A 25,214-nucleotide genomic window follows, 5' to 3' on the forward strand; every position below is an offset into this window, starting at 1 on the left:
CTGGGGCAGGCCAGCCTCCTGCACGATGAAAAGGCAGCAGGAAAACACCCATTGGGGTGCTCCCACAGTACCCCATTCCTGCCCAGGCAGGAATTTTGTGTCTCCCGAGCCTTTCAAAGCCTGGTCCGTCCTGGCGAGGTTTAGCTGAAGAGCTGACCCACGGCCCCTGGCTGGTTACAGAGCAGCTGACCCACTGGTGCTCCTGCATTCATCAGAAGTCATTTTGGGGGGCTTATCTTTCTCCCCTGCAACAGCTGGTACCAAAATGAGTCTGAGACGTGGTACCAAAGTGACCAACTTGCAGACATCAAGGTGACAACCTGCTCAGGCACCATGATGCTTTGCCACTGATCCTGCACCCTCACCCTGTGCTCCCTTCTGCTGCCAGTGCCCTGAGTGAGAACATCTTTCTGGCAGCTGCTTCCCAAAGCAAACCCTCCCCAGCCACCCTTCCACAGCCCAGGGTGGTAACAACACACTAGAAGCAGCTCCAGGAGGGATCTGACCCAGACAGTGCGGAGACGACAGCAGCTGCATCTCGGTGTTGCCAGCTTTGCCGCTCACACATCATGGTGTTGGTGGGCTGCCACTCATCACCCTGTCCTTCCTCAGCAGGACCCAGGTCTCCCTCACCTGCGGGAACTCCAGCTGTGTTTAGAAAGCCGAGTGAGAGGGTGCGTCAGCCCGAGGGTTTGCAGTTCCCCGGCCCCATGGGGGCCATGGAAAGGGCACCCCAAGGGCTCTCAGGCCCTGAACCAGTGGGGACGGCAGCTGCTGCGCTGATACAGAAGATAGGGCTGTTTGTGCCCAGGAGGCACTATGGCAGCCGTGCCAACAGCGTGCACGGCCCTCTGATTAGTGACTGTGGCTATATTTTAATTTGCCAGCAGGTTCTGCTTTGGAAACCCCTCTGTTCAGATGCTGTCTCCGATCCTCCCTGCCTTATTCCCCTTCGCACAGAGGGACAAATTGGTGCCTTACTTTCTCCCTTGGCTGGCCCGCTTCTATGCAGAGGGAGCAGATGCTTTTTTTTTTTTTTTTAAATAAGTGCTTTTGATGGTTCCCAGGCACTGGAGAGCGGGGCTGGACTGCTCCCTGCCTCAAATAAAGGATGGCAGCATGGGCGCATGCCCTCCGTACATTGCTCACCACCCAGTCGCTGCTCTGTGCTGTAGTGTGTTCCGGGCAGCACGTGGTTGCTGGTCAACGGGAGAGGCAAGGGGCTGGAGCTCGAGCGGAGTGGAAGTCTCCCTGCCCCCGTGCAGTTAGTTTCTAAAGCTCTTCTGTGATGAGCAATTTTTTGAAAGATATCTATTAGCCATCCAGCTTAGCAATGGCAAATTTCTCAACTGAATCAGCAGTGCTGCATTTAGTCTATTTTTAAGTTAGTTTTCAATTCTCAACATAATTCCAATGACATAGGTTTGTGTGTGTGCCCTTTATTTTACCCAAACCATCTCCTTTCTTCCCCAGGAGCTCATACAAAGGCCGCGTTCATCCCTCCCTTGTCCAGTTCGGCCTTTCTGCTGTGCTTCCTAATTGCTGTGTAATGCCACATCCTGGTGGAAAAACAAAAGCCATCTATTAGAAACAACGTAAGGATGAAATCTCAGTTCATTGCAGCTGTCCTTTCAGCTACTGACAGCCCTACAAGTTTGGTCTGGAAATACATTTCAGCTGGAAAATTGGCAAATTCATGAGCACTGCAAATACCTGAAATTCTCTGCAGGTAAAATGCTCCAAGGCTGGAATAATTGGTGCGTAGTAAATATTTCTCTCTCTTGGCAGTCAAAACATGCAGCTAATGTGTATGTTTGGCAACTGTGTTTCTGTTGAGTGTTTTGGCAATATACTCATGTTTACATCCCTTTCTCCTCACTTCCTTCCTTTGCAGTGTAGGCACGCTGTAAGTGGTGGGATGGGAACAAGCACTGCTGTCACTTAGCAACCTCTGTTCACTTTGAGATGTTGACTTTATTCCTTTCTGGATTTCCCAGCGCAAAAAGAGACGGCCGCGTAACTCATCGCATGGCTCAGGCATGAGGCTGTAGCCAGCCAGGGATGCTTCAGTCCGGTCCAGCCTGCATTCCTCTCAGAACATTGTATCCGTGTCCCACCGCTGCTCCAGTGAGCGAGGCAGTGGGAGCTGGTGGATCAGCCCTGGGTTTCATGATCCAGAGCAGTAGGGATGCTTTGGCCCGGGGTACCTCTGTGGCCAGGCAGCTGGCAGGATGGTGAAGCTATGAGGCAGTGGTGGGGTGCCACACACATACCCCACATGGTATAACCTCCTTAGGTGTCACAGCTCAGATCCTTGCTCTGCAGAAGGACTGGAGGTGGCTGGGCTCTTGGGAAGATGGTGGAGGTGGATGGGGGACATACTGTCACCAGCTGAAAGTATGTCAAGCAGCTGGGAGAGATTTTGCAGTAATAAAAGCTGCAGGGACTGAGCACTGAGGCTGATTCCCTCCAGCTGGGAAGAGCTCTGCCGGGGTGAGCCTGGCCTGCTGGCTGGGGATGCTGCTGCTGCCTGGGCATGGCAGGGTAGCAGGACAGCAAGTGCTGCAACAGCCACGTCCCGGAGGGTGGAAGTGCCTGGGAAGTGTTTTGTGCATGAAATCTTCCCTCAGGGTAGCACTTGGCTTGCCTGGCTTTGTGACCAAGGAAGCAGGCGTGCTGCCAGGCTGTAGCGAGAGAGTATGGCTCTTTCCTGGGGTGCTCAGGGCTGCAGGGGAACATCTCTGCAGGCTGCAATGCAGCATGGTGGCCTTTTCCTACCCTGCAACTGGATGCACCAGACTAAAGGATGCAGTTGGAGGTCACAGGGCAGGAGAGAGGCCACCACACTGGACAGGACAGGGATTGGGGTGTCCCTGTCCTGCAGTCTGTGAGTCAGCAGTGCCACAGGCTGCAGGGGAGAGGCAGAAAATGCCGCCTCTTTACGGGGGGAAATGCTGCAGCCACTACTTCTAATCACAGCTCTGCAGCCGCTCTGACTTTCTTTCACTGGCTTTAATTCTATCTTTTGCAGCTTCAGGGTCTGAGCTCTCCTCCTGGCAGATACACAGGCATAATGCTGACTGGCAGGTTCATGCCAGCACTGCAGACCTGGGTGCTGCTGAGAACCGGGGAGCTCCCCCGTGTTCTGGGGCTCCTTGCCCACACCTTCTGCTTTGTGCTGACCAGCTGCCTGAAAAGCTCTGCAAGACTCTGGGTTTGTATCTGAAGCAAGAAGTAGGTGAGGAAGGTCCCTGGAGAGAAGATGATCATACGTGAAGAAGCCTGCCTCTTCTAAATGCTTCCTGGGGGGAGGATGCAGCCTTGTCTGTGCTCTGCTCCCCCCCCCGGGTCCTGCCAGCTCTCCTGGCAGGGGAGCATGCCTGGCTCTTCACTGCAGGCATCTGCAAATCTCCTCTCTGGTAGTTTATATATAACCCATTTTTCATGAAGGGAATTGCACTAGTGTGTGTTTATAAAGCAGCCTGGGGACCTGATCCAAATGTCCTCAGTTTTAATGTCACGCTGCCTGGTTAGGAAGAAGTGTCTGTGGGTAAGTTTGTGGGCTCAAAGGCTACAACTGCACCCTGAAGCCAGACTATTTTTGCCATATATTTTTCTGGAGTTCAGGGTAGGACAAACTTGCTGTCCGTAGGCTTGATCTGAAATGCACCGGCGGCTTCAGCAGGGTTGGGGGCCCCAGGCAGGCTGTGCTGGAGCCAGTGACATCTGGAAGCCAGCAGACCGAACTGACGGAGACAGCAATGCCCGTGGGGCTGGCGTGCCACTCTGGGGAGCAGGGCACCCCTCCTGCTGTGCCCGGGGAAGGTGGTTGGCGAAGGTCTTCTCTCCTTGCTGAGCCTGGCACGTGGCAAAAGAAACGATTAATATCGTAGGGCACAACTGAGCACAAGGTAAAGATAGAGCATGTTTAGCTGGCTAACCAGTGAGCAACGCAGGTCTGTGCTCCTGGGGAAAACAGTTTCTTGTATGGCCCTCTGACGCTGATTTGGGTCTTTTTTTTCAGGATTATTCATTACAAGAAGTTTTGCAATGATCTCTCCTAGTACTACACTTGTTTCCTTTATTTTAGGCACTCTGAATCTCGAGAAATTCAGAAAACTAGGCTGGGCTCCACAGGGGGGTTTGGAACAAGCTACCTGGAGAAGTCAGCTGGAAAAAACAGAGACCTGAAGATCGGCTTGGGTGCCTGTCCTCTCTTCTTCACTGCTCTCTTGGAGTTGTTGGAAAAACGAGCACCCTCGTGATAACACGGGCATGCATAAAGAAAACGTTCATGCTTTTTCCAGGAGGTGGGAAATCTATACTTGGCTGCTTGTGGCTTTTTTTCTGGGGGAGGAGAATGGATTTTTGTAAGTGATGGAGTCACAGGGTGAGTGTGGTCACTTAGCGGCTTTAACTCAGCTTCAACAGACAAAAGAGTTTGTTTGGAAACTTCCCAGACTTGGGGGAATAACTCAAACTTTTCCTAATCATAGATGTTTTCTTATTTTGTTATTTTTTTTTTTTAAATTGTGGAAGCAAACAAAGATGTAATTTAAAGGCCTAATGGAAAGGACAGTTCCCCAGGTAATCAATTTGAAGGTGTGCGTAGCATTGCTCCCGAGGCATCGTGCCTTTTTTAATCTTCGTTCATCTCTCATGGAGATGTGATCCTATCACCAGGCTGCTCTTCTACTGATCTTAACTATTTCGCTGGGGCAGCACAAAGTGCTCCGATGCTCAGACAGGGCAGATTTGGTCAGAACGCGATACTGTTCTTCCCGACTTCCAGCCTCCATAGAAACCCATGAACTGGAGGAAAGCCAGGCAGCTAATCCAGTGCCTCCTGGCATAGCCTGCTCGCTCGGGAGTAGGGAAAAAAAATAATCACGTTGCTAATTGGCATAATTATGTCAATAACCCCCAGGCCCCATCTCGATAGAAATGATCGCAAGGCTCTTCCCAGCGGCTGTGATGCTGGGGAGGTGATCTAACCACAGCGGCAAAGCCACTGCTAGAGAAGCCATCTCTGCATAACGCTGATTAAAAACTCTTTTTTGCCAGAGCTAAAGCAAACTGTTCATTTGTTTCCAGGGTTAGAAGTCAGTCTGTTGTAGAAAGTAATTTTTTTTACACTTACTGAGAGCTCTGGCCAAGAAGTTTTGATAATCCTCCAGATCGTTAGTATCTGTCAGCCTGCGGGATGTTCGCAGTTCCTTTTTGTTTTGCTTTTCATGCTGAGCGAGGCCGGTGTCTGGTTTAATACAGAGGATAACTTTTATCACTGTAGGACTCCAAAGCCTCTGTTTTGGGTATTTTTGTGTTGTGATTGCTGCCAGTAATCACAGATAAATCTCATCTCTGTTGTTCGCCTGTGCTTTTAGCTCAGCCTCAGTATGCATTTTTAGTTGAACCCACTGCAATGATGTGGCTCGGAACTTGTTATCGCTTCCCAGCCTGTTCCTGAACCACCCACCTGCCACCAGCCCTGCCGGACCCGGCTCCTCAGGCCTGCCCTGGCACGGTTCCGGTGAACACGCGTCTGACCCTGGCAGCGCTCCCGCCCGTTGTTGAGCGTCAGTGCCGTTCGCCAGGGCCCCTCGTGTGCTGCGGGGATGGATCGTGGTTCCCTCTGCTCCTGTTCCCATCGCGGGTGGGAGCCGGGAGGAATTCAGCCACTGGGACTGCTCCAAAATACCCTCTTCGGCAGACTGGGAAGTGCTGACGCCAGCTGTCTGCCAGGTCCCACGCCGGCAAGCGGGACACGGCTCCTCCGTGTGCTCCCGGTTTGGCCCTGTTCCCAGCTCGGTGCCAAAGTCGTAGAGCAAAGACGGGTGCGAACCCTCCCTGGGTGCCAGAGGACGGCTCAGCTGGGCACGGCCCCGCGCCGGGGGCTCGCAGGGGACACCGCAGCCCTCTCCGCCAGTGGAACGGGGTGACCGGCTGGGGCCGGGACTCCTGGGGAAGAGAGGCAGCATGGCGGCCTTGTGGGTCGGTGGGCAGGCCTAGGAAAACCCCGCTCCTTGCACCCAAGGGTCCCAGCACCGAGGCCTGCTTGTCCACCTGCGGGGATGAGCCCACCCAGCCGCTCGAGTGGAGCGAGTGGGCAGCGGGGGCTCCGCGCTGCCGGGAGGGCCCCGGGGATGCGCCCTGCAGGCTGCTGGCCCGTGCCTGTGACCGGTAGGAGGCTCTGCCGGTGCCGGACCGCAGAAAGGGCCGAGGGGACTCCAGCACCACGGGCGCCCGGGGCTCAGCCCGCCCGCACCGGCTGGGGGCGTGGCTTTTCCGCCGAGGCCCCGCCCCCCAGGCTCGGGGGTGGGACGCATGCGCAGTGCGCCGGCTGTTACCTGTCAGGAGCAGCAGCGGCGAAGGCGGCGAGGAGGGGACGGCGCGGCGCGGCGGGATGGAGGGGCTCATCCCGCTCGTCAACCGGCTGCAGGACGCCTTCGCGGCGCTGGGCCAGAGCTGCCTGCTCGACCTGCCGCAGATTGCGGTGGTGGGCGGGCAGAGCGCCGGCAAGAGCTCCGTGCTGGAGAACTGCGTCTCCAGGTGAGGCGGCGGGCACGGCACCCCCTCAGCGCGCCCCCCCCCCCCCCCCCCGCGCCTCGCTGGCTGCGCGCGCCATTCCCAACGGTTGTTCCCCCCACCGTCCAACGGTCGCTGCGCGCGCCCCCCCCCCCCCCGCAGCACCGCGCGCCCGTAGCGGCGGGGGGAGGCCGGTTGCCGGCGGGGTTGTGCGAGGCGGGGGGGTTCCCGGCTCCGCGCCGACCGCGGGGGCTCGGTGCGCTCCCCGGTGCCGCGGGGGCGGCGAGGCGGGCCCTGGCACGGCAGCGTCCGCGCTCTGCGTGCTGCGGGGAAGCCGCCGCAACTCCGGTGCGAGCGCGTTCGTGTGCCCGGTGGGGGGGTTAGCCGCCCTCTGGGGAAAAAAGGTGTTTAAATCCTAATTACGATAGGGGTTCTGGGTCTGGCCGGTTGATGGTTCTCATGCCGTTGCTTACAATTCGTGCCGTCCTAATGCACAATGGGTATTAGCATCTTTTCTAAAAATTGCTGAAAGAAGAAAGGGGAAGCCTAATGATTCAGGTGGTCCTTTCGACGGACAGACTATGTCTCTGAAGACCTCTTGAGATAAACATGAACTTCACGTGCTGTTTCATAAAGTTTCTGCTGCATTTGCCACAAATAGCATGTGGGCTCTTGGGGGGAGGTGGTGTTTCCAGACCGTAGCTGTGATCGTTAGTCCACATATAGGATCAAAAGTACTGTTGTATGTCAGTGATTGGGGAGCTTTTATACGCAGAGATCTTCATTAAAGGTAATATTAAACACTGTGTTTCTCTACAACCTGGCCAAGTGCCGAACTGCAATACCTCTTGACATATGGTATAAGAATTCTATACAGTTGTTCTTTATCCCACTTAAGAGTTTACTCTTACTGTGTTAAATGTCAGTTCTTCCTAGCTAACTGCTGATGTTGACAGTGCTGCCAGTCTTTCAAGTTTAGAAAGCACAAGTGAGGTCCTTGGAAATCACTATTGGCCATCAAATTATTAGAATTTTCTTTAAACCAGTCTTTAAAAACTATTTTTATAACCTTTTGACTTTTTGATCTGTGTGTCCACGAAGCTATGCAAAGCACATGTGCTGAGGAGGAAAGGCATCTTCTTCATCTTTCTTGTCAATAAGGATAAAAGGTCCCTGTGTCAAAGCATTGTCTGGGGTGGTACCCACCTGGGATTGGGGCTGAGTGTGGTGGGCAGTGGGCTGATGTCTTTCTCTGGATCCAGCTGTGCTGATGGAAGAGGTTACTGCTCCCAGATGCTTGTTACTGCTCCTCTGCTAGAGGGATCTGCTCCATCTGATCCACAGGTGGAGCTGCTCCTTTGAGTGCAGCACACTCCCACTCCTGCCGCCTGGATGCACCTGGCTAGAGGAAAAGGTGAAAATGAGCAGTTTGTGCTAATCTGGCCCATTTGGACAAGAGGCTGGAACTCGCACAAGAAAAACATGGGCATTTCTAAGAAGAATTATGAAGAAAAGCTAAGAGCAATGACTTTTTTCACCCGTATAATTGTGCACCATTCAGACGGCGGATGCCACAAGAGAGTCTCTTCAGAGAAGAGCTTGCAGACTACTGTGAAACACCGGCATGTCTCTGTCACACTGGATCTGGAATTTGGATTCTTTCCACCTGGTCTCAGAGTTCCACATCATTGTTTTATGCAGTAACTTCTTGAGATACAGTATCAGCTGATCTGTAGTACTTCCCTACTTGCAAGCTTGGAGCCTATTGCAAATGTGACACTAAAATGCATTACTTCAAACCTATTCCATGAGACTTAAGCAACTATGTTTTACTCATGCATTTTCTCCAGACTGAGTGAGTGTGTGTGGTTGGCAGATGTGTACTTGCTAAGCTGTGAGAACTTGATTGTAAACCCTCGGAACCAGATTAATAAATATCCATGAGATCGGAAGAGCATTTTGCTTGTCAAATCAGCAGGCAAAATGGTCTATGGCTCTTTTTAGTAAGCCATAGAACATTCCTGGTTTTATGGGATAATGAAGCTGCTCTCTGCAAATAAGAAGTTTACTACATCCACATCTGTCTTAATATGGCTTACAGAGGTAGTGCATCTCTCATTGTAGAGACATGTTGCACTCATTTCTTTTTGTTAGTGATACATTGCGTGACCTGTGATTAACCACAAGGCAAACATTAACTAGTAGTAACACAGCTTTGAAATTGACATCAAAATAAAACAGTCGTAGCATTGCTCTGAAGTTTGAGCGTTAATTCTCATAGGTTTTTGTTTGTTTTTTTTTGTTTTGTTTTTTTTTTTGTGGGTTTTTTTTGTGGTTGTTCTCTTGGTTGGTTTTTTCTTTTCACCACATGAATCATTATCATTAGTAGATTTTGAACTCAGCCTTCAGAGAGACATTCAAGGTATCTTCTCTTCAGGAATAGCTGTAATAGGTAAGAGGAAGGCATGCCATGTGGAGGGCAGGGTCTTGCTACAAACATGCTGTTGTTTGATAACCTGTGTGTTTGTTAGTGGAGCTCTAGTGAGGTTAGTAAGGTGGTTCTTAACTCTAGGATCAGATTGTTATTCTCTGCTGCCTGTAGCCACTAGACCGTTGTGCCTGTTTCAGTCCTTCATGGGGTCCTTGGTTGTGCAAGGATGACATTTTTTTCCACTTGGACAGAGGAAACCTATTTTCTAGCTTGCAGGTGGTACCAGAGTTGGAGCTTCTTTATGGAGCCTAACCACCCAGGAAACATGTTGGACTATACTGCATTACCCACCATCTAGTTTATGCATTGTCGTAATTTTTCAGAAAGATTGTGAGGGATCTGGCTCTGGCATAGTTCTGTGGGCTGGCAGATGGTTCTGGAAGTGGGATCCAAGTCCTCTTATTTCTGAAGCTGCTGAGTGACACGCGTCCATCACTGTCCCCAGGGTAGCACCAAGCCTTGTTTAGGTGCACACAGCATCCTTAATTACTAACAACAGTCAGTGAATATGTTGGGATTAGATTGCATGTTTGATCTGCATCGGCGCTGGTGTTGCACGAGGATGAATTCTGCACGTTTGCCTTCTCCAGGAATTGTGCGACAACCAGAACTCCTTGTGTCATTGTAGGTTGGCTTGGAACAAGGCTGGAGTGGGGCAGTGTCAAATCTCCCAATGTAGCCATTATTGTTACTACTTGGATTAGCATCTCCAAAGTATTTGGAGAGTTTGCTCTTCACTTACTGCTCCTCTGTGTGTAAGGAGACTGTTTCTTTTGGTAGTCAAGGACTGTGTTTGAAGGGTTTCCTCTCAGGATTCTGGTTATATTTAGATGGAAACAGAGATTCCAGAGGGCACCTGAGGACAACAGTCACTTCCATTTATGGGTTAGACCTTCACGTGTTCCTAACGGGAGCTCATGGCACTCAGTTGAGGAAATGGTATTGTCTGAAGACCAAATGTTCTTCTTACCTCTTTCTCTTTGTAACGGAAGTAAATGTGCCCTTAAAATACTGATCCAGTGTTTGAAGCAAAGGATCTAGTGCAATCTTCTGGTAGAAGTTGGTGGGACAGAGATTCAAAAGTGCAAAGGGGAGTCAAACACCTAATACCAACAGATTGCCAGTGGGAGATAAGCACTTTGCCTGGTCTTACTCCTTTGCTACAGATGCGTACAGGACCATGACCTTATATATGTTGCTTGTGCTTTTTAAACATCTTGCTTTTGATAATAATAGGGTGACTTAAAAGAAAACTAATGGCAGGAAGCAATCCCTGGAAACTGTATTTGGAGAGAAAGCATTTTCTATTATTTCATATATCTAAATGGGCTTTTAAGATAACTAAAGGCACAGATGGCAAGCTACCTTGTCAGGGCCCCTTTCTCCAGATTTGAATCGGAACCTTATTTTATTCTTATAAATAGCGAGAAATTAATAATTAGATTTCAAAGCTGAAAGCTCTTTACTTCCTTCCCTGCTTAATATAATATAAACTGCATGTGGCCAAATAATTGTTTTATAAGAGATATGAACTCTTGATTGTAAGCCTGTCAGTCATAATCAAACTAGCACTTTCGTTTTAAGAGCCTGAGGTCTGGTTTTGTAATACAGCTTTACAGCTTTTTGATCTGAGACACTTTTGATAATCTTAGGGCCACTGCATATTGTATAGATATTTATTATGACATATGTACTACATTTTTTGGTTTTTTTCCAAATTACGATTCCTTGTGCTTTCAGCTCATTCCTTTTTGCTTGAGATGGCGGTTGTGAAAAGACTGCGTTGAGTCATTAGGGGAAGAGAAAGGACTTTAAATCTGGCTGTTGAAGCAGAGATTTTCTCCAAAGAAAGTAAGACACATACTTAGATTGCGTACTTCCTGGGGGAGACACAGTTAAAATTGGTGCAGATATTTTATTCTTTTAGTTACTAGTGACTGACAGAAAAACTTTTTTACAGCAAATTCTCCTCTTTTGTGAAACAGGCATGAAAAAGCTAAGCAGTCGGAGATACAAACTGAAATGTGATGCTGTGTATTCTTTTTGTAATCTTAAGGACCTTCTGGAAGTGAGAATCAGCTGCTCCTTTTCCTGACTAATTAAGCTATTGTACAGCTGTATTAGTGGGTGTATTAGTCTAGTTATCAAAATACTCTGGTGCACTGAAAGCAATAATTGTTTCTGGGTATTCCATTAAATAGAAACAGCAGCAAATGAGACAGTGGCTCATTTAGGTTTCTTCCCAAAATACATTTTTACATTTAGAAGTTGAAGAACAAGCTTGGCCATTTAGACGGGATATAGATGGCCTAGTTTTGTCCTTAACTATAACTCCGTTGTGGATTTTAATTTCACTTTTATGTCAAGTCTTGAGAATTGGTATATGCAAAGTAAAGCAAATGTGTAGTTAAAAACACACATGCAAACAAATATGCTGGGTTTTTTTTTCCCCCACATGTAAAGTAAAAGTTTTCCTCTAAAACTACTTTAAGGATCTGTGCTCTTATTTCTGGCATTTAAATTTTACCAGTTAAAAGAGTTCTTCTATTTTAAGAAAAGCTGTACTCTGTAATGAGGCATAGTATAGGGAGCCCTGACCTATATTCTGGCATTTAATTTCAGTGTCTCAAGCAGTTTAGAGATGCTAAATCAGTAAGTAACACTTAACACTTTTGTAAAGTGTACCTGTGAGAATACATATACATATTGTCTTAATATAACTTCTGCATACTATGTGCGATTAGGGTATTGTAGTGGTTTAGTGAACACAAACTTAATATTTGAAGTCTGAGACAGACTTCCGAACAACCTCAAAATCCTGCAAAAACCAGCCCTCAAAAAAACCCCGTCTGGTCTTGAGTGCCTTCTGAGAAATCAGTGCTACAAATTTGGTGGCAGTTGTTACTGGAAGTTCAGTCCATCAAGGTACTTGAAGGTGACTGCACACCTCTGATTGTTTTTAAAGGTGAATAGTCATCTAGTGAGAGGTTTGTGTGTGTCTTGTCTTTTCTTTTTTTTCAGACCATAGCTATCCACTTTCCTGATTGTTAATACAGAGTCACTTCTGAAAATTCAACAGATTGTCTGACTCTCTAGGGTCTTGTATAACGTCATAAATCCCAACACTCGCTGCCTTCAGGAACGAGCCCACACTTGGGATTTTGTAGTGTTGAAATCAAAAAATAACAAGCACCTTTGTTGTCTTGCTGTTTCTTGATGGGCATTGCTCCTGCTAATGTTTCAAGCTTAAGCTATTTTCCTTTGTAGATGAAAGAGTAAACAAGGCTTTCCAGTTTAGCTAAATAGATGTTAATGATATGATTGTTTGGACATTCACCTGTAAACATAGAGAGTGATGCTGCTATGGATTGCAGCAGAGAAGTAGAAGTATGGACACTGTTCTCTTCTCTGCCACTGATTTACTGTATGACCTCAAACTGGTTTTTAAACATTACCTGCATCTGCATCCACATGTATGTGTCTCGAGTCTTTACTCTGTCTTAATTATATGTAGGATTTAGATTTTTATTCCTTTATTTTTAAGTTGCTTCTATTTCTAAAGGAAGAGGTTAGCGTATGGTCTTAAAATCAGTGTGGGATAACTGTGATTGTAGTCTAAAACTTGCTGCTATGCATTTCTCTGCTTTGTGTGATGGCTGCTTTAGACATCTATATGGCACCAAAACTGAGTATTGGATTCTGCTTTGAACAGCTGAGACGTAGCAGTGTTTCTTCTTCCCAAAAAGGGACCCTTGCTGGTGTTTAGTTTGTCCTTCTAACAGCTTAACCATTGAGAGAGATCGCGTTTGTGGTTTGCTATCTATCAGTTGATCAGTGAGCAAATTGATGATATTCTTTTAAATATTCATGGGTTTCTTAAGCAGTGTCTGCCTAGATTGCAAGCACAGAGGGGCAGAAGCCATTTTTGCTCTTTCTGGTTTTTTTTTTTTTTTTTTTTTTTAAAAAAAACCAGTGCATTTCAAAATAAGGTCTTCTAGTAAATAGAAGTCTGTGAACTCCCCTTGTTTGCTGTGCTTGTGTGTAATGGGTTACTGGGAATCCTTTTAGTGCTGTGTGTCTGCAGTGTAAAGCCTGTAGTGTAAATATGCTGAGAACAGGAAAGAAGCATTATTTAACTGTGACCTTGCGTCTTTTTCTTCAGCAAGTTGCATTGAGATGAACAAGGCAGCGTTATTGAACTAGAGAGGAGCAAAATCCCATTTAACTGCATGCTGGGCTTTGATGTACTGCCAAGTACTGTTGTCTGTGATAGCCTCTGGGATGCAAAGGAGACTGTAGCTGTAGATAAGAGAGGTTTTCAACCGAAGTGTCTAGTGATAACGTCAGCTTTTATAATTTGTGTGTGGAAGTTATGCTTTTAATTCAATACCTAGCATGGTATTTCTGCATCCTAGCTCCTGTGCAAAATCACCAAGATTTCATTCTTCAGATATGCAGGAGATGGACTATTTGCTGTAATACAGCTAGGTTTCCACCCTCATAGATGATATAATCAAAGCTAGATTAACCTTAAGCACTCAGTACTTTGTTTACTATGTACAGTGCAGATGCCTAAAAATGTACATATATATTCAGTGGTGCTTAGCTATAGAGGATGCTCTAAAATGGTCTGTGTGTAACTCACCTGCAGAGAATAGGGAGGGCTCCGCGTGGCAAGCACGAGAGCAATTGTAAGACAGCTCTAGCCTCTGCTGCATGACAGTGGATGAAATGGGCTGTGTTCTAGATCTATTCAGCAGCCAAGCTGGAAGCTGCTGAAGAAATTTTAGCACAATCCGTCAGAGGCAGTGTTGTGCCCTTGTGTGCTCACCTGTTAGTTTGTTCAGGTGCTAAACAAATGTTGACAGAAGATCCCCAATGTCTGTCAGATCTGGGAAATAGGCTGCAAAGCTTTAGGAGTCTGGGCTAAGATCTCTAGCGTTATGACTTTATTAGCGTTCTGGGAGGTAGCAGCATAAAACACTGTTTTGGTCAGACTTCTAGTACAAAATTTTCTTGTGGTAATAATTCAGTTTCTGGTGAGCAGAGAGATGGGAGATCATGGCTGATATTAAATATTAATATTTAGCTAAACAGACTTTACATTGTCATGGACAATATATTCATTTGCACGTACTACACGCTCAAAGCAGGATAAATGGGCAGGTAAAAAAGGATAAAATGGCTAGAGAAGAGAAGTTGTTCGAGATTCTTTGATCACTTGTTTTGGAAACATCCCCCTTTCCCCTTTCCTTCTGTAGTTGTCTTTCTGTCTATAAATTCAGGTTGTCTTTATACTGCAGTTCCCATTTTGTATATATTCCGGAGGGAGTAGAAGAATTGAATCCTGTTACATTCCAACTCTGCAAAATAATCTGAAATGGTTTGTGTAATACCAAGAAAGGTCATCATACAGTTTGACACCACAAAAGAGAGAAACGTTATTTTCACAATGCTTCTGAAGAGGCAAAGTTTTTTGGACTTGACTAGGATGTGGCATAGCTGATTGTATGCTATACCACTGTTTAAAAAGCCTGTATTGGTGGATCTGAGTTCAGGACAGTGTGATTTGGGAGGAAGGACAGGAGCTTATTTTGTCTGGGTTTTTGATGACAGCACTGAAATTTGCAACATCCAAAAGTTTTGTCATGGCAGGGTATCCAGAGGTGAATTATTCGCTAAATACAAGTAATTATAGAGTAGTTAGCTTCATGTAGCTGATATGCCTGCAGTGTTGGGGACATGTTGTTTTCTTTCTGATACTTGCCATCAGATTTTTTTTTTTCTGCTTATATCTGATTATGTTATAGAGGAAAACTTTTTACTCAAATCTTTTCTAAAGAAACATTGTTAATTGTGTTTGGCAGCTGTAAGTGATAAAAAAACCTAACTTCTATTTAGAGCACTGACAACAATTTGAAGTGAGTAAAGAATTTTTGTTGTTCTTCATTTCTTCTACTGAGATACAAAATCTTGCTGCATTAGTATTCATCCTGAGAATGGATCGGCTTTTATGCAGCAACATCCTATGCAAATTAGTCCTTTCCTAAGAGCAAACATATCTGATTAGGGAGAATACAGTTGTCGTGCAGAGTCTGTTTTATTCTTTTTGACACAAAAATTCTGAGAATTGTTGGGGGATTTTTGTCTTTTGTGGTTTCTTCCCCTCCCACTCCCCGCTTGGAATTGACGGAGAGCACCATCGGGCAGGAAATAGCAGAAGCTTTTGTAAAATCTTAAAAGAGAAAGAGGAAAAAGGGCATTTTCACAAATGGAATTAGGATGATGCAGCGAAGTTTTGGATGCCTGCCAGGGAGGACAGATGCATCACGCATACAGTGGCTTGCCGACGAGACTGCACATTGGCAGCTTCCTGATCTGTTAATACAGCAAGCCTACAGCTTGAGCATAATCACTGCAAACAGAGCACTGTTCATCTTACCACTTTTGTGGTTTTGCCTGAGAAGTTTTCATAGCTGTATGACAATTCTTCAGCCCTATAAACATTACTGAGGCTTTAAAACTTTCTATCACGTAAAAGATTTTTTTTTAATAATAGGAAGTGCATTTTCTTTCCTTGCTTTGGTGAACAGGCTTGCTTTTTTCTGTGCAGAAATGCAATGTGAGGTGGTCTCAGTGCTGTCAAAATATGACATTAGATTTGGGGTACTAATAATGGTCTGTGCCTTCTTAGACTTCTGTTCAAATGTCCCCTACTTTGGAGAACCTGTTGACTCCAGTCATGTTTAATGGAAGACTTCACCACTGGGACTAGAGTAGTTTTTGGCACTGATTTTCTCATAGCCCTATAATGTGTACTTTAGTGGGGTACATGTAATAATTTCTGGCTGCTTGTGGAGCAGAAATGCTGCTGCTACTTAAAGAAAGCATCTTCCAGATACATGAGAAGTATGATGACAGTGTTTTTTAAGCCTGCTCTGTCTCCAGTCTTCTACATGAAGAGGAAATCTCAAGCTTTGCTTTCTCGCCTTAGTAGTGCCTAAACATTGTCACTGAACTTGTTATGGCGGTGCCCAGCTAGTGTGACTGAAATCCCCTGCCGTCTTTATTTGAAGTTCTTCAAGGGCTTTTCAAAATACCTTATTCCTCACCTTTAGAGTCAATGCTCACCATATTTCCATGATTACCTCTGTTTGGGTGGATTTTTTTGTACCATTCTCCTCTGGATTATTGTATAGTTGGTCTCAACTCCATAAAGGAATAGGGGAAGGGAGACCCAAAGAGACATTTTAGGCTGCTAGGTTGTAGTGCTGTGTAAAAGTTTCAAGATTTTTTTTTTTTTAAATTATTGTTCATTCAACTTGTATGCTTACCTGAAAGTGATGGATAGGATAACTGGGGGGGTCCCCTGCTTTGGCTGTTCAGTGCCAGCAGTTCAGCAATGGGGATGAAGGACGCTGCTGGGTTGGAAAATCGCTTCTCAAAGACACCAAGTTTATCCACCCTGCTTGAAAGGAAGAGATCGTTAACAGCCCTAGGAATGTCTGGATACTCAGTTTCTCACCCCTAAAGACCTGCCCAAACTGCATGGGCTGCAATGTGTATTTACAACTCCTGTTTTGATTTGGCAGGTTAATTAAAATGATCTCTCAGTTGAAGGAAGATTTACCTTGAAGGAATGGTTACTGCAAACTGAGACCAAACTTCATTAGAGAACTTGAACTAACCACTAAAGTGTCATGATAACGATGCCAGCATCTATCCTGTGTGTTTTACAAAAAAAACCCCTGGAAACACTGGTCTTGAGCTTTAGGAGCTAATGTGTCTGAGATCAGTAAAAATCCACAGCCTCTTAATGCATTTAGCTTACCTAGTAGGCCTAATTAAGATAGGTATCATTGATCTTCAATAAAGAAGATTAATTATTTTGTATATCTTCATGTAAGCCCTGTTATGTTAGGCTGAGATTTTGCAGCCATTGAATGAAGCTGTGGGAGACTTTCTTGATTGACAGACATTGTACCAAACCAAAAAGCATTTACTCTTCTGTAACTAATGTAAGGAGGTGAGGGATCATGTGGTGCCTGATAATAAGAATTGGTCTCTTTACTTTGAGCTAATGAGGAAAAGCATATATATCCAAATATCAATGCAATGTAGAAAGTGATGTATACTACTGTATTACTGAAAAAAAGAAAAAAGGTATGTGGTTGAGAACTTCAAAGCACAACAGAGGTAGTGCCTTAAAGCTTTTGTGACTTCTTGAAAATGTGTCCCGGGATTATCTTTGTATTGTCGTTTGGAGAGTAGAGGAATTGTGCTTCCAAAGTCACTGAGGAAGAATAAATACAGTGATGTCTAGTGTCAGTGATGACAAACTTCCTCTGAGAAAGTACTTCACTCAACATTACAAATTTAATTCCTAAGAAAGCCTCTGCTTAAATGCAAAGTACACTTCCCATTGCTTGGACATACCTTGCTTTGTAATGAACAAAAGTCCGTGAAGGATCTACTGCTGGGTCTTCTGTGATGTTGGTGAGTACAGGAGCAAGAGCAGGCGAGATAGAAAGAACACATCTGCTAAAATAGGTCTTCAGATATATATTGTTAGCATTAAGAGTTCTTTAGTTTTAAATTAACTGGTTTTTGTTTATGGGTTTTAGGAAGTGAACCTGACAAAAGAAGTTAGAAATTATTAATGTCTCTTTTCTGTGGGCTTACACTGGACCATGCTTTTCCCTGTTTTGGTCTTTTGTAACACTTTGCTTTGAGGCTAAATATGATAAATGCAGGAAAAATGAAAGCTTTTTGTAGTACTTCTGTACAGTGTACATTTGCCACAGAACTGGGCATGTGTAGGTGTTCACTGTGAAATAGCGTGCTCTTTTGCACAAGGTACAGCCGTTCAGTGGCCAGTACGAGCAACAACTGTTCCTAGTGTGCCAGGCTGGAGTTGTATAAAACAATAAACACTGTGTTGGAAAAAAGCCCAGGAAAACTGTTGACTTTGGCATAATTGCTTCCTACTGCAATTGAAGCTGCGTTGCAGTCTTTGGCAAATCTTGGGAATAAAGGCCTGCGTGGAATGCTACCGCAGCAGTGTTGTTCGTATGAACAGCCCGTGGAATATGGCCTTTCTGCATTTGAGGGAAGGCTAGCAGAGAAACTTTTATAAGTAACAGTACCAATGTTGTTTGGCAAAATGAAATACATTTAGATGGGTCATTTGTGCTCTTCTGTAAGAGAATTATGGCTCTTATCCTGAGCCTGTCTTGTTTCTACCCTTTGTGAAAAATGTAGAGGCTTTTTCTCTGGAGGGACTTTCGATTTTTTTGACAATTCATGACGCTCAGTTTTACTTGTTCCTAGCTGTTTAATTAATGCTATTACTGTGTAATCATTGACATTTTCCTCCATTATTTGATTTGCTGGATTCCCCCTATGTTTTATATGAATCAATTATATTGGTATTAATGTAAATTCATCACCATTTATTCTGTATAATACTGACCATGTAACTGATCAAAGTGCTGAACATTTCTCAGTATTATAGTGGCAAAGTAAAGCAGATGTAAGTTATACTTTTGAAACCATAATTAAGTTTTAAGTGGTGATGCATCATTGCTCTTCACACAAAGTGGGAATTCTTCTGTTTTGTCCTTTTTTTTCCTTTTCTTTTATTTTTTTTTAACATAATAAATACTGCTAGTGTGCTAGAGAGCTCCTAAATGAAAACTCTTCCCATACCTGGAAATCTTCTTGGAACATATTATGTTTATATCAAACAAACAAAATATGTGTTCTCTTCTTTGTAAGCTGTAGTCCTGTGTTATAATGAGACAACCTCACTGAAGGAGCTCCTGTCTAGTTTGCTTTTCAGCATTTCACTATGGTTTCTGCCCTTTCTGAAATTTGAAAGGGTGTTCCTATCTCTTCCATGGGACTCCTCCCATTAACGAATTGTCTAATTACTTTTTCAGCTTATTTGTGTTCTGAGCATCAGTCAGAGAGCGTGGTATGATAAAGGAAAGACAACACACAGAGACATTGAACTTTCTTTTCTTCCCCCCCCCCCCCCCTTACAGTAAAGTTGTCTACTGTAGCAAAGTTCAGACTGCTAACTCTCTTGTTACTAGAAACTGCTAAGGTGTTGGTATGGCCACTGATAACTTCTTCCACCATCCTATGACACAGTTTGAGACCTGGGTTTTAGCATGTCAAATTCAAGTTAATATCTGTTACCTTTACATCTTAAACAAACGTTTTAGTAGATATACTTGTCCAGATCTCTGCTACTGGAAATGTCTTCGCTGTCTGTATTAGAGAGCAAAAATGGTATAGTTTATGTTGTGCAGTAAGACATGAGTAATTTTATAGTTTTTAGGGTAAAAATTATTTGGCCCTGAGAATATTTTGCTCTTGAAAATATTTAATGGTATTCTAACAGATGAGTGCATTCTAAGGTTGAAGAGTTAGTGAAGTGATGTTCTGGAAGACCTGGCTTCTTGCCTAGCCAGTACTGAATATATCAAATGCAAACAAGGTGCAACACTGGAGAGGCTTTGCTGCCGGTCTCCAAACTGTCATGTCACAGCAGCATTGCTGCTGAGCTAAGTATAGCTGTTGTCAGCAGAGTACCTTTTGCAGAAAATATTCTGAGAATAAAGATGTAAAACTAGTTTGGTTCTTAATGTAGTATGCATGTCTTTTAGAGGAGAATATCTTTCATTCCCAGCTTTATTCTTGCACAGTGTGTTTCATTCTTGTTTCCTGCACCTCGTTATTGTTAAGTGGTCTTGCAGTTGTGCACACACTCGCAGGCTCGCTCCCCCCACCACAGAAGACAGTGTTTTCTCTCCCTCGTTGGTGTCTTTGTGCACAAATTCTCAGGCATGTCCTTTTTTCTAGATGGATTTGTTTGCAGCTGCTTCAACTCTGATGTGATTTTTCTCCCAACTTGCACTAAACCTATCTGTATGCACTGACCAAAAGGTTTGGAAAAGCAGTTATCGCAAACCTGTCCTTTAAAGAATGTTAAGTGTGCCACAAGGACATTGAGGGGCATCATCCTTTCAGTCAGAAGGAACCTTGGTAACTTGGCTGTGTTCAGTCCTATTATATTTCTTGCTGCTGAAGCTGCTTCTTTAAGAATCATTTTATTTAGGTAGATGTTTTAGGGAAAAATGAGGGTGTGGGGCCATTCCTAATACACTGGGGGTTTTTTTCAGCACCACGAACAAACCCCATGTAGAAAGCTTTTCCTATCAAGGAGAGGGGGAGAACTGGATCCTGTCTTGTGGATGTCAAAGCAGGTATTTCTGCAGAAGCAGTTGCACAGTATTTAATCTGATTCCTCTGCTGCTAGAATTGTAATGTGGTACTATGTTGCTTTTCCTAAAAAAGGTGCAAGTTATGTCTCAGATCGGACTTACACTTCTGTGTGTGTTTAAAGAACAGTCTTTTTCTAGAAGTAGAGTTTACGTATTTATTTGTAACACCTGATTAAGGCTGCGCAGAGCAAGTGCACAGATGCCATTGCCTTGTGGCTGAAACCAAAATTTCAAATTAAAAAAAAAAATAATTCCCTGTCCCTGTGAGGGCAGATTTATTAATTGAGGTTGATGTTTTTTTCATAGAGGTAAAACACACATTCAGCAGTCAGGGCAGGGGGGATTTTCTCCGGAACTCTCCCCATGAACCCCTTTTAATCCTCATTCTTTGTCATTTTTTCCTCTTCAAACTGTACATCTGAAGGAGAAGCCTTATGTCCTTCTGCTGCACACTGTTTAGCTGCTTATGTGATCAACAGCTTGTCCTCTCACCGAGCAGGAACCTCTCTCTGCTGATGCTTCCTTGAACAGACGATGAGCTTTTTGACAATAGTTCAATTTGTTAGAGGGGGTTATCGAATGGCATTTATTTTGGACGTGTTAAAAGAACGTTTTGAAGGAAAATTGTTGTTGCACATTTCTTTCTGATTTTGCTATTGAGGGAAGGTCAGTGTTGTATAACTACGGGTTGCATTAATGCAGTGTTCTTTATCTCTGAATGTGCTTAGTCTGAAGCAGAAAATCAGTAAGTCTTTTCAGTCTTTGATTCCCTGAAGAAGGATTTTACTGCCTCATGTGGTGCTGTAGAGGACCCTAGTTTGTTTTATGTGATCAGTTTGTCTGGAATGGCAATTCCTTTTCGCTGCTTGATGGAAAAATGATTATTTTTTTTTTCTTTTTAAACAAGATCTGAAATGCTTGAAAGTCAAAATATGAAACTATCATCTCAATAGGTTTTTTCTACATCTTGGGCTACTGTAATTTCAGTGGATACAGAGAATATGTTTCTGTTAAAATTTTCTCCTCTTCCGCATGAGAAAATATCAGTAGATGGCACTTCACTGAGACACACGTTTCTCTCCATTGGTAGGTACTGAAATTGTGATAGACTTTTTGAAGGCCTTTAGCATCTCTCCAAGGTAGTACTTGTACGCTGTTGCTGTCTCAAGTGTTGTAAAACATTCCTGCAGATATAAATCAGTATGCGTGATTTTTTTACATTATCTTTGTTTTAGAGATTATTTGAATTCCTAATTAATTGTACTTTTGCCTGCAGATCTGTATTTGAGTATAGAAGTTAATGAGCTAGCTTGTGTTTGAACAGACTCTCCTTCTATGGTGTGCTTAAGCATTAGTTTGCTTACAGTGTGATTACTCTGCATACATTAACATATACTGAGAAAGTGAGACTTTTATTTTACCTAGAAATCAACATTGTTCATTCAAAATGCTGGGGATGTCCAAAGTGGTGTGGGGCACAGCTGACAGCTTGTCTTGTTCCTCAGAGCCTTAGAACTGCTTGCTTATGTGATTTATTTATTTTTTTTTTTTTTTTTTTTTTAATGTCGAGATGTTGGGTTGGGAAGGAAATCTTCAGAGCTTTTGTCATGGATAGAGTTGCCGTATTTCTCTTCTGTAAGCTACCAAAGCTTTGTTACCTTATTGGCACTTGTGGAAAGAGGTTCACTGTTGTTGCATTCCTGAGCCTGTCTTGACCTGGGACTCCTCAGACCTCATATCCTCTGGTTTGCACAAATAATATACTGAAGTTTGATGAAATATTTATGTGTTTTATTTTTCACGGGTGTGCCCTCTAGGCTTGTTTTAAACCTTGTAGGTTTGTGTGCTGCCTTAAAGGAACTGCTAAAATCAGCCATCTGTTAAATAGCACAAGGTCAATATGAAGATATGCAATAGGTAAGATATGGTTTTTCAAGTGGCTTGAGCAGTCCCATCTAAGCAGTTCTGTCTAAAAGGCTGACAGGGCTGTATCTTTCTTCCTTTGACTCTTTTGTCCTTCTTCCCGCCCCTCCCAAACACACTGCACATTCCTGCCTCACCCTTCATACTGGCATTAGCACATGTGACAACACAGTCACCCAGATCAGCTCTGCAATTTGACTGAAAATTCATGCCCTAACCGTTTGCTGTATTGCTTTTCACCTGAGCCAGAGAGGTGAGTTAGTAATGCTGCTAAAGCGGGCAAGAAGGTGATTCAGCATCAGTGCTAAGGCAGGAAAAAAGAGGGCATTTCAATGAGCTCAAACTGATTGTGAAACTGTCTGTTTACCTCTGAATTTTATTCCTCTGAAGATGCTTATTTGAAGGGAGCACTCTTCAAAGTCCCTCACTGAACCTTATCTCAAGGTTTGTAAGAGTTTAATGGGTATGGCAACTGTGGAATACCCTGGGAGAAAAAGTCTGTTATTTTGCTTTGGGTTTCGGATCATTGGCTTTGAACTAACAATTGGTTCAAAGTTTTTCTAGGGTTTCAGTTGCATAGGGAGTTTCCCTCTCTTTGGAGGCATGGAAAGGATCATGGGGATGCATAATGATATGACAGAGTTGCTGTCTTTGCTTCATTGCTTGCTTTCTGGTCCAAGGACACTTCCTCCTGCTGTCCCAGAGTACTTCTAGGGTTCAGCTTTCACTCAAAAACTTCTGGGCAGATGTGTTGCTGGAAAAGTTATTTGGGGATTTGAACTGGCAGAAGTTAAGTGTGTGAAGGAGTAGGTGCAGAGTGCTGGCAGTTTGGTTTGGCCAGAGCTTTGGTGTGGTGTATGAGTGCATCTATTCATATGCCCATATCCTCTTCAAATCAAGTACAGGGTGAGGACACATTTATTTAGAGAGCTGATAAATGTGGGCATGGCTTCAGGTACTCTTACTACGCAAGGTGAGTTTTGAAATGTTATGTATGATGGTTATGAAGAAAGAGAATTGGCAATGCCTCAAGACAGTAATTTAGTTTTAATACATAATTGTCTAATGACCTACTGTTATCTCAAACCAAAATTAACAGCTCTACTTCATATTAGTGTTTGACGTAAATCTGTCCCCACCAACTTTCCATTTTGATTGCAGCTGAAGGTATAGGGGGAGGTTCCAAATGAGTCCAATATCTTATGTAACTGGACAGTGCTTTCTGGGTAGTAACTTTTTTCTTTTAATGCTTCCAGGGATTTTCTTCCACGAGGTTCTGGAATTGTTACAAGACGACCATTGGTCTTGCAACTCATCACTGCCAAAACAGGTAATCTCTCTCTCTTCGTGCTTCAATGCCTGGACAAAGTGCTGATGTACTTCAGCAGGAGCAAAAAAAAAAAATTAGGAAAACTTAAGCAGTGTGAAGAAAGGTGCAACTAGACTGTCTGGAACAAAGGCCCACTGCCTCAAAACTGTATGCTCAAGACTAACTAATCTCATTGTTCTATCTGGGAAAACAGTAAAATCAGAGCACATACTAAATTTAATAGTAAATAGCACATAGTAAATTTAATCCAAGATCAAACTTGAAGCAGTGGAGAAACATTATTACATACAAAGTGTTTTAGAAATTAGCTTTGATATATTAATTTCTTGATGAGCTTTACAGTTGTGTTAGTTAACACACCAAAATTGCTGTACTTCTGCCTTTGACTCTTGCTCCAGTGCACACAGATTTGATTCCACACAGCTTGTTTTTGTGACTTGTCTTTTTTGGTTGGCTCACTGCACTAAGTAGAGCAGAAAGTAGACTGGGGGAGAACAAGGCTTCTCTGTATTTGTGTGGTCAAAAATAAGAATACAGTATGTGTATACCACTAAGCTATGTGATGTATTGAGATCTTTCATCAGAATTCACCACTTCTTACTCTTCCAAGGGGCACTTAATCTGCAGTTGTGTATCTCAGTTCCCTAGCGTACATAAAAGCACCTATGGTTTTCCATCAAATTTTTTTGTTGTTGCTGTTGCTTCTAAACCAATGTAAGCAATAAAATCACTGGTTTACTATTGACTTCTACTTAAAATAGTAAAAAGAAATGAAGTAACACCAAAACAGCATTTAAAAATAAGAAGTGCTCTTTAAATTATGGAATACGATGAAGCTGGGGAAGAAACAAAATTGAAGCTGCCTGTAGAACTTTAGTCTGTCCCTATGTTTGAGATGTAATTAAGTTTTTGTGTGCATTTTTTTCCAAAAAGGTCTTTTTGTTGTTCAGCAGTAAGGTAGACTTCAGTCTACCTAGGGTCCAGGGTTTTTTTCTGAATTACTGCTTGTAAAGCGCATTCATATTTTCAATGCCCCTATGAACTTTTCCATAGTGTTTATATGGTGGAAGAGAAAGGAAAAAACATGGAATCCAGTATTTCTGTATGCTTAGCTTAGAAACTTTAGGATTTTCAAGTGTGTAATATCTTACAGTGTTTTATATGTATTAAAAGATCAAGTTCATTTTAGTTGGAGATATGAACACTTGCCATTTCTGCATATCTGGCTTTTGATCTCTGACAGAGCATGCAGAAATCCATGAATAAGGCCTAGCTACGGAGAATCTTCACCTAATTTTCCCAGCACCATGTAAGAGCAGAAGAAAGAAAAGAAGCAAGCTCTGTGCTGGCATTCCTAACAAAATGACTAAACTGTGGGGACATATGAATTATTGAGTAAACTCTTAACCTCAAGTGGTTAAATGCTTATTCTTAGACACCCACCCTAAACTTATCCCGGCTGGTCTGTATTGCTCTATTTCATAAAATCATCTATGTCCCTTGGTTAAGGGGACAATGAAAGGGCTTCTTTCTCTTTCTGGTATTTTCCCCGTTAATGTTCACATAGTATTACTAGCTTTAGGTGGGCCTCTAGGTTTTCGTATAGGTACCTTCTCTGCTGAAAAGTAGTTGTTCATTATAACTTAAATAACAC

The 25,214-nt window shown here is 43.8% G+C and overlaps 1 protein-coding gene across 4 annotated transcripts in view; it reads left to right on the plus strand.

Annotated features, from left to right (window-relative positions):
- The first annotated feature begins 6,403 nt into the window (after window positions 1-6,403).
- The window catches only part of DNM3 (dynamin 3), a 179,940-nt gene continuing 161,129 nt past the window's right edge, over window positions 6,404-25,214 (plus strand). For all 4 annotated transcript variants that reach the window (XM_059821696.1, XM_059821693.1, XM_059821694.1 and 1 more), the window contains exons 1-2: window positions 6,404-6,549; window positions 23,487-23,560. In XM_059821696.1, coding sequence (XP_059677679.1) covers window positions 6,404-6,549; window positions 23,487-23,560 — 220 coding nt within the window. The remainder of the gene's footprint in view (window positions 6,550-23,486; window positions 23,561-25,214) is intronic.

The sequence above is a fragment of the Gavia stellata genome, chromosome 10, assembly GCF_030936135.1.
Source record: "Gavia stellata isolate bGavSte3 chromosome 10, bGavSte3.hap2, whole genome shotgun sequence".
Lineage (NCBI taxonomy): Eukaryota > Metazoa > Chordata > Aves > Gaviiformes > Gaviidae > Gavia > Gavia stellata.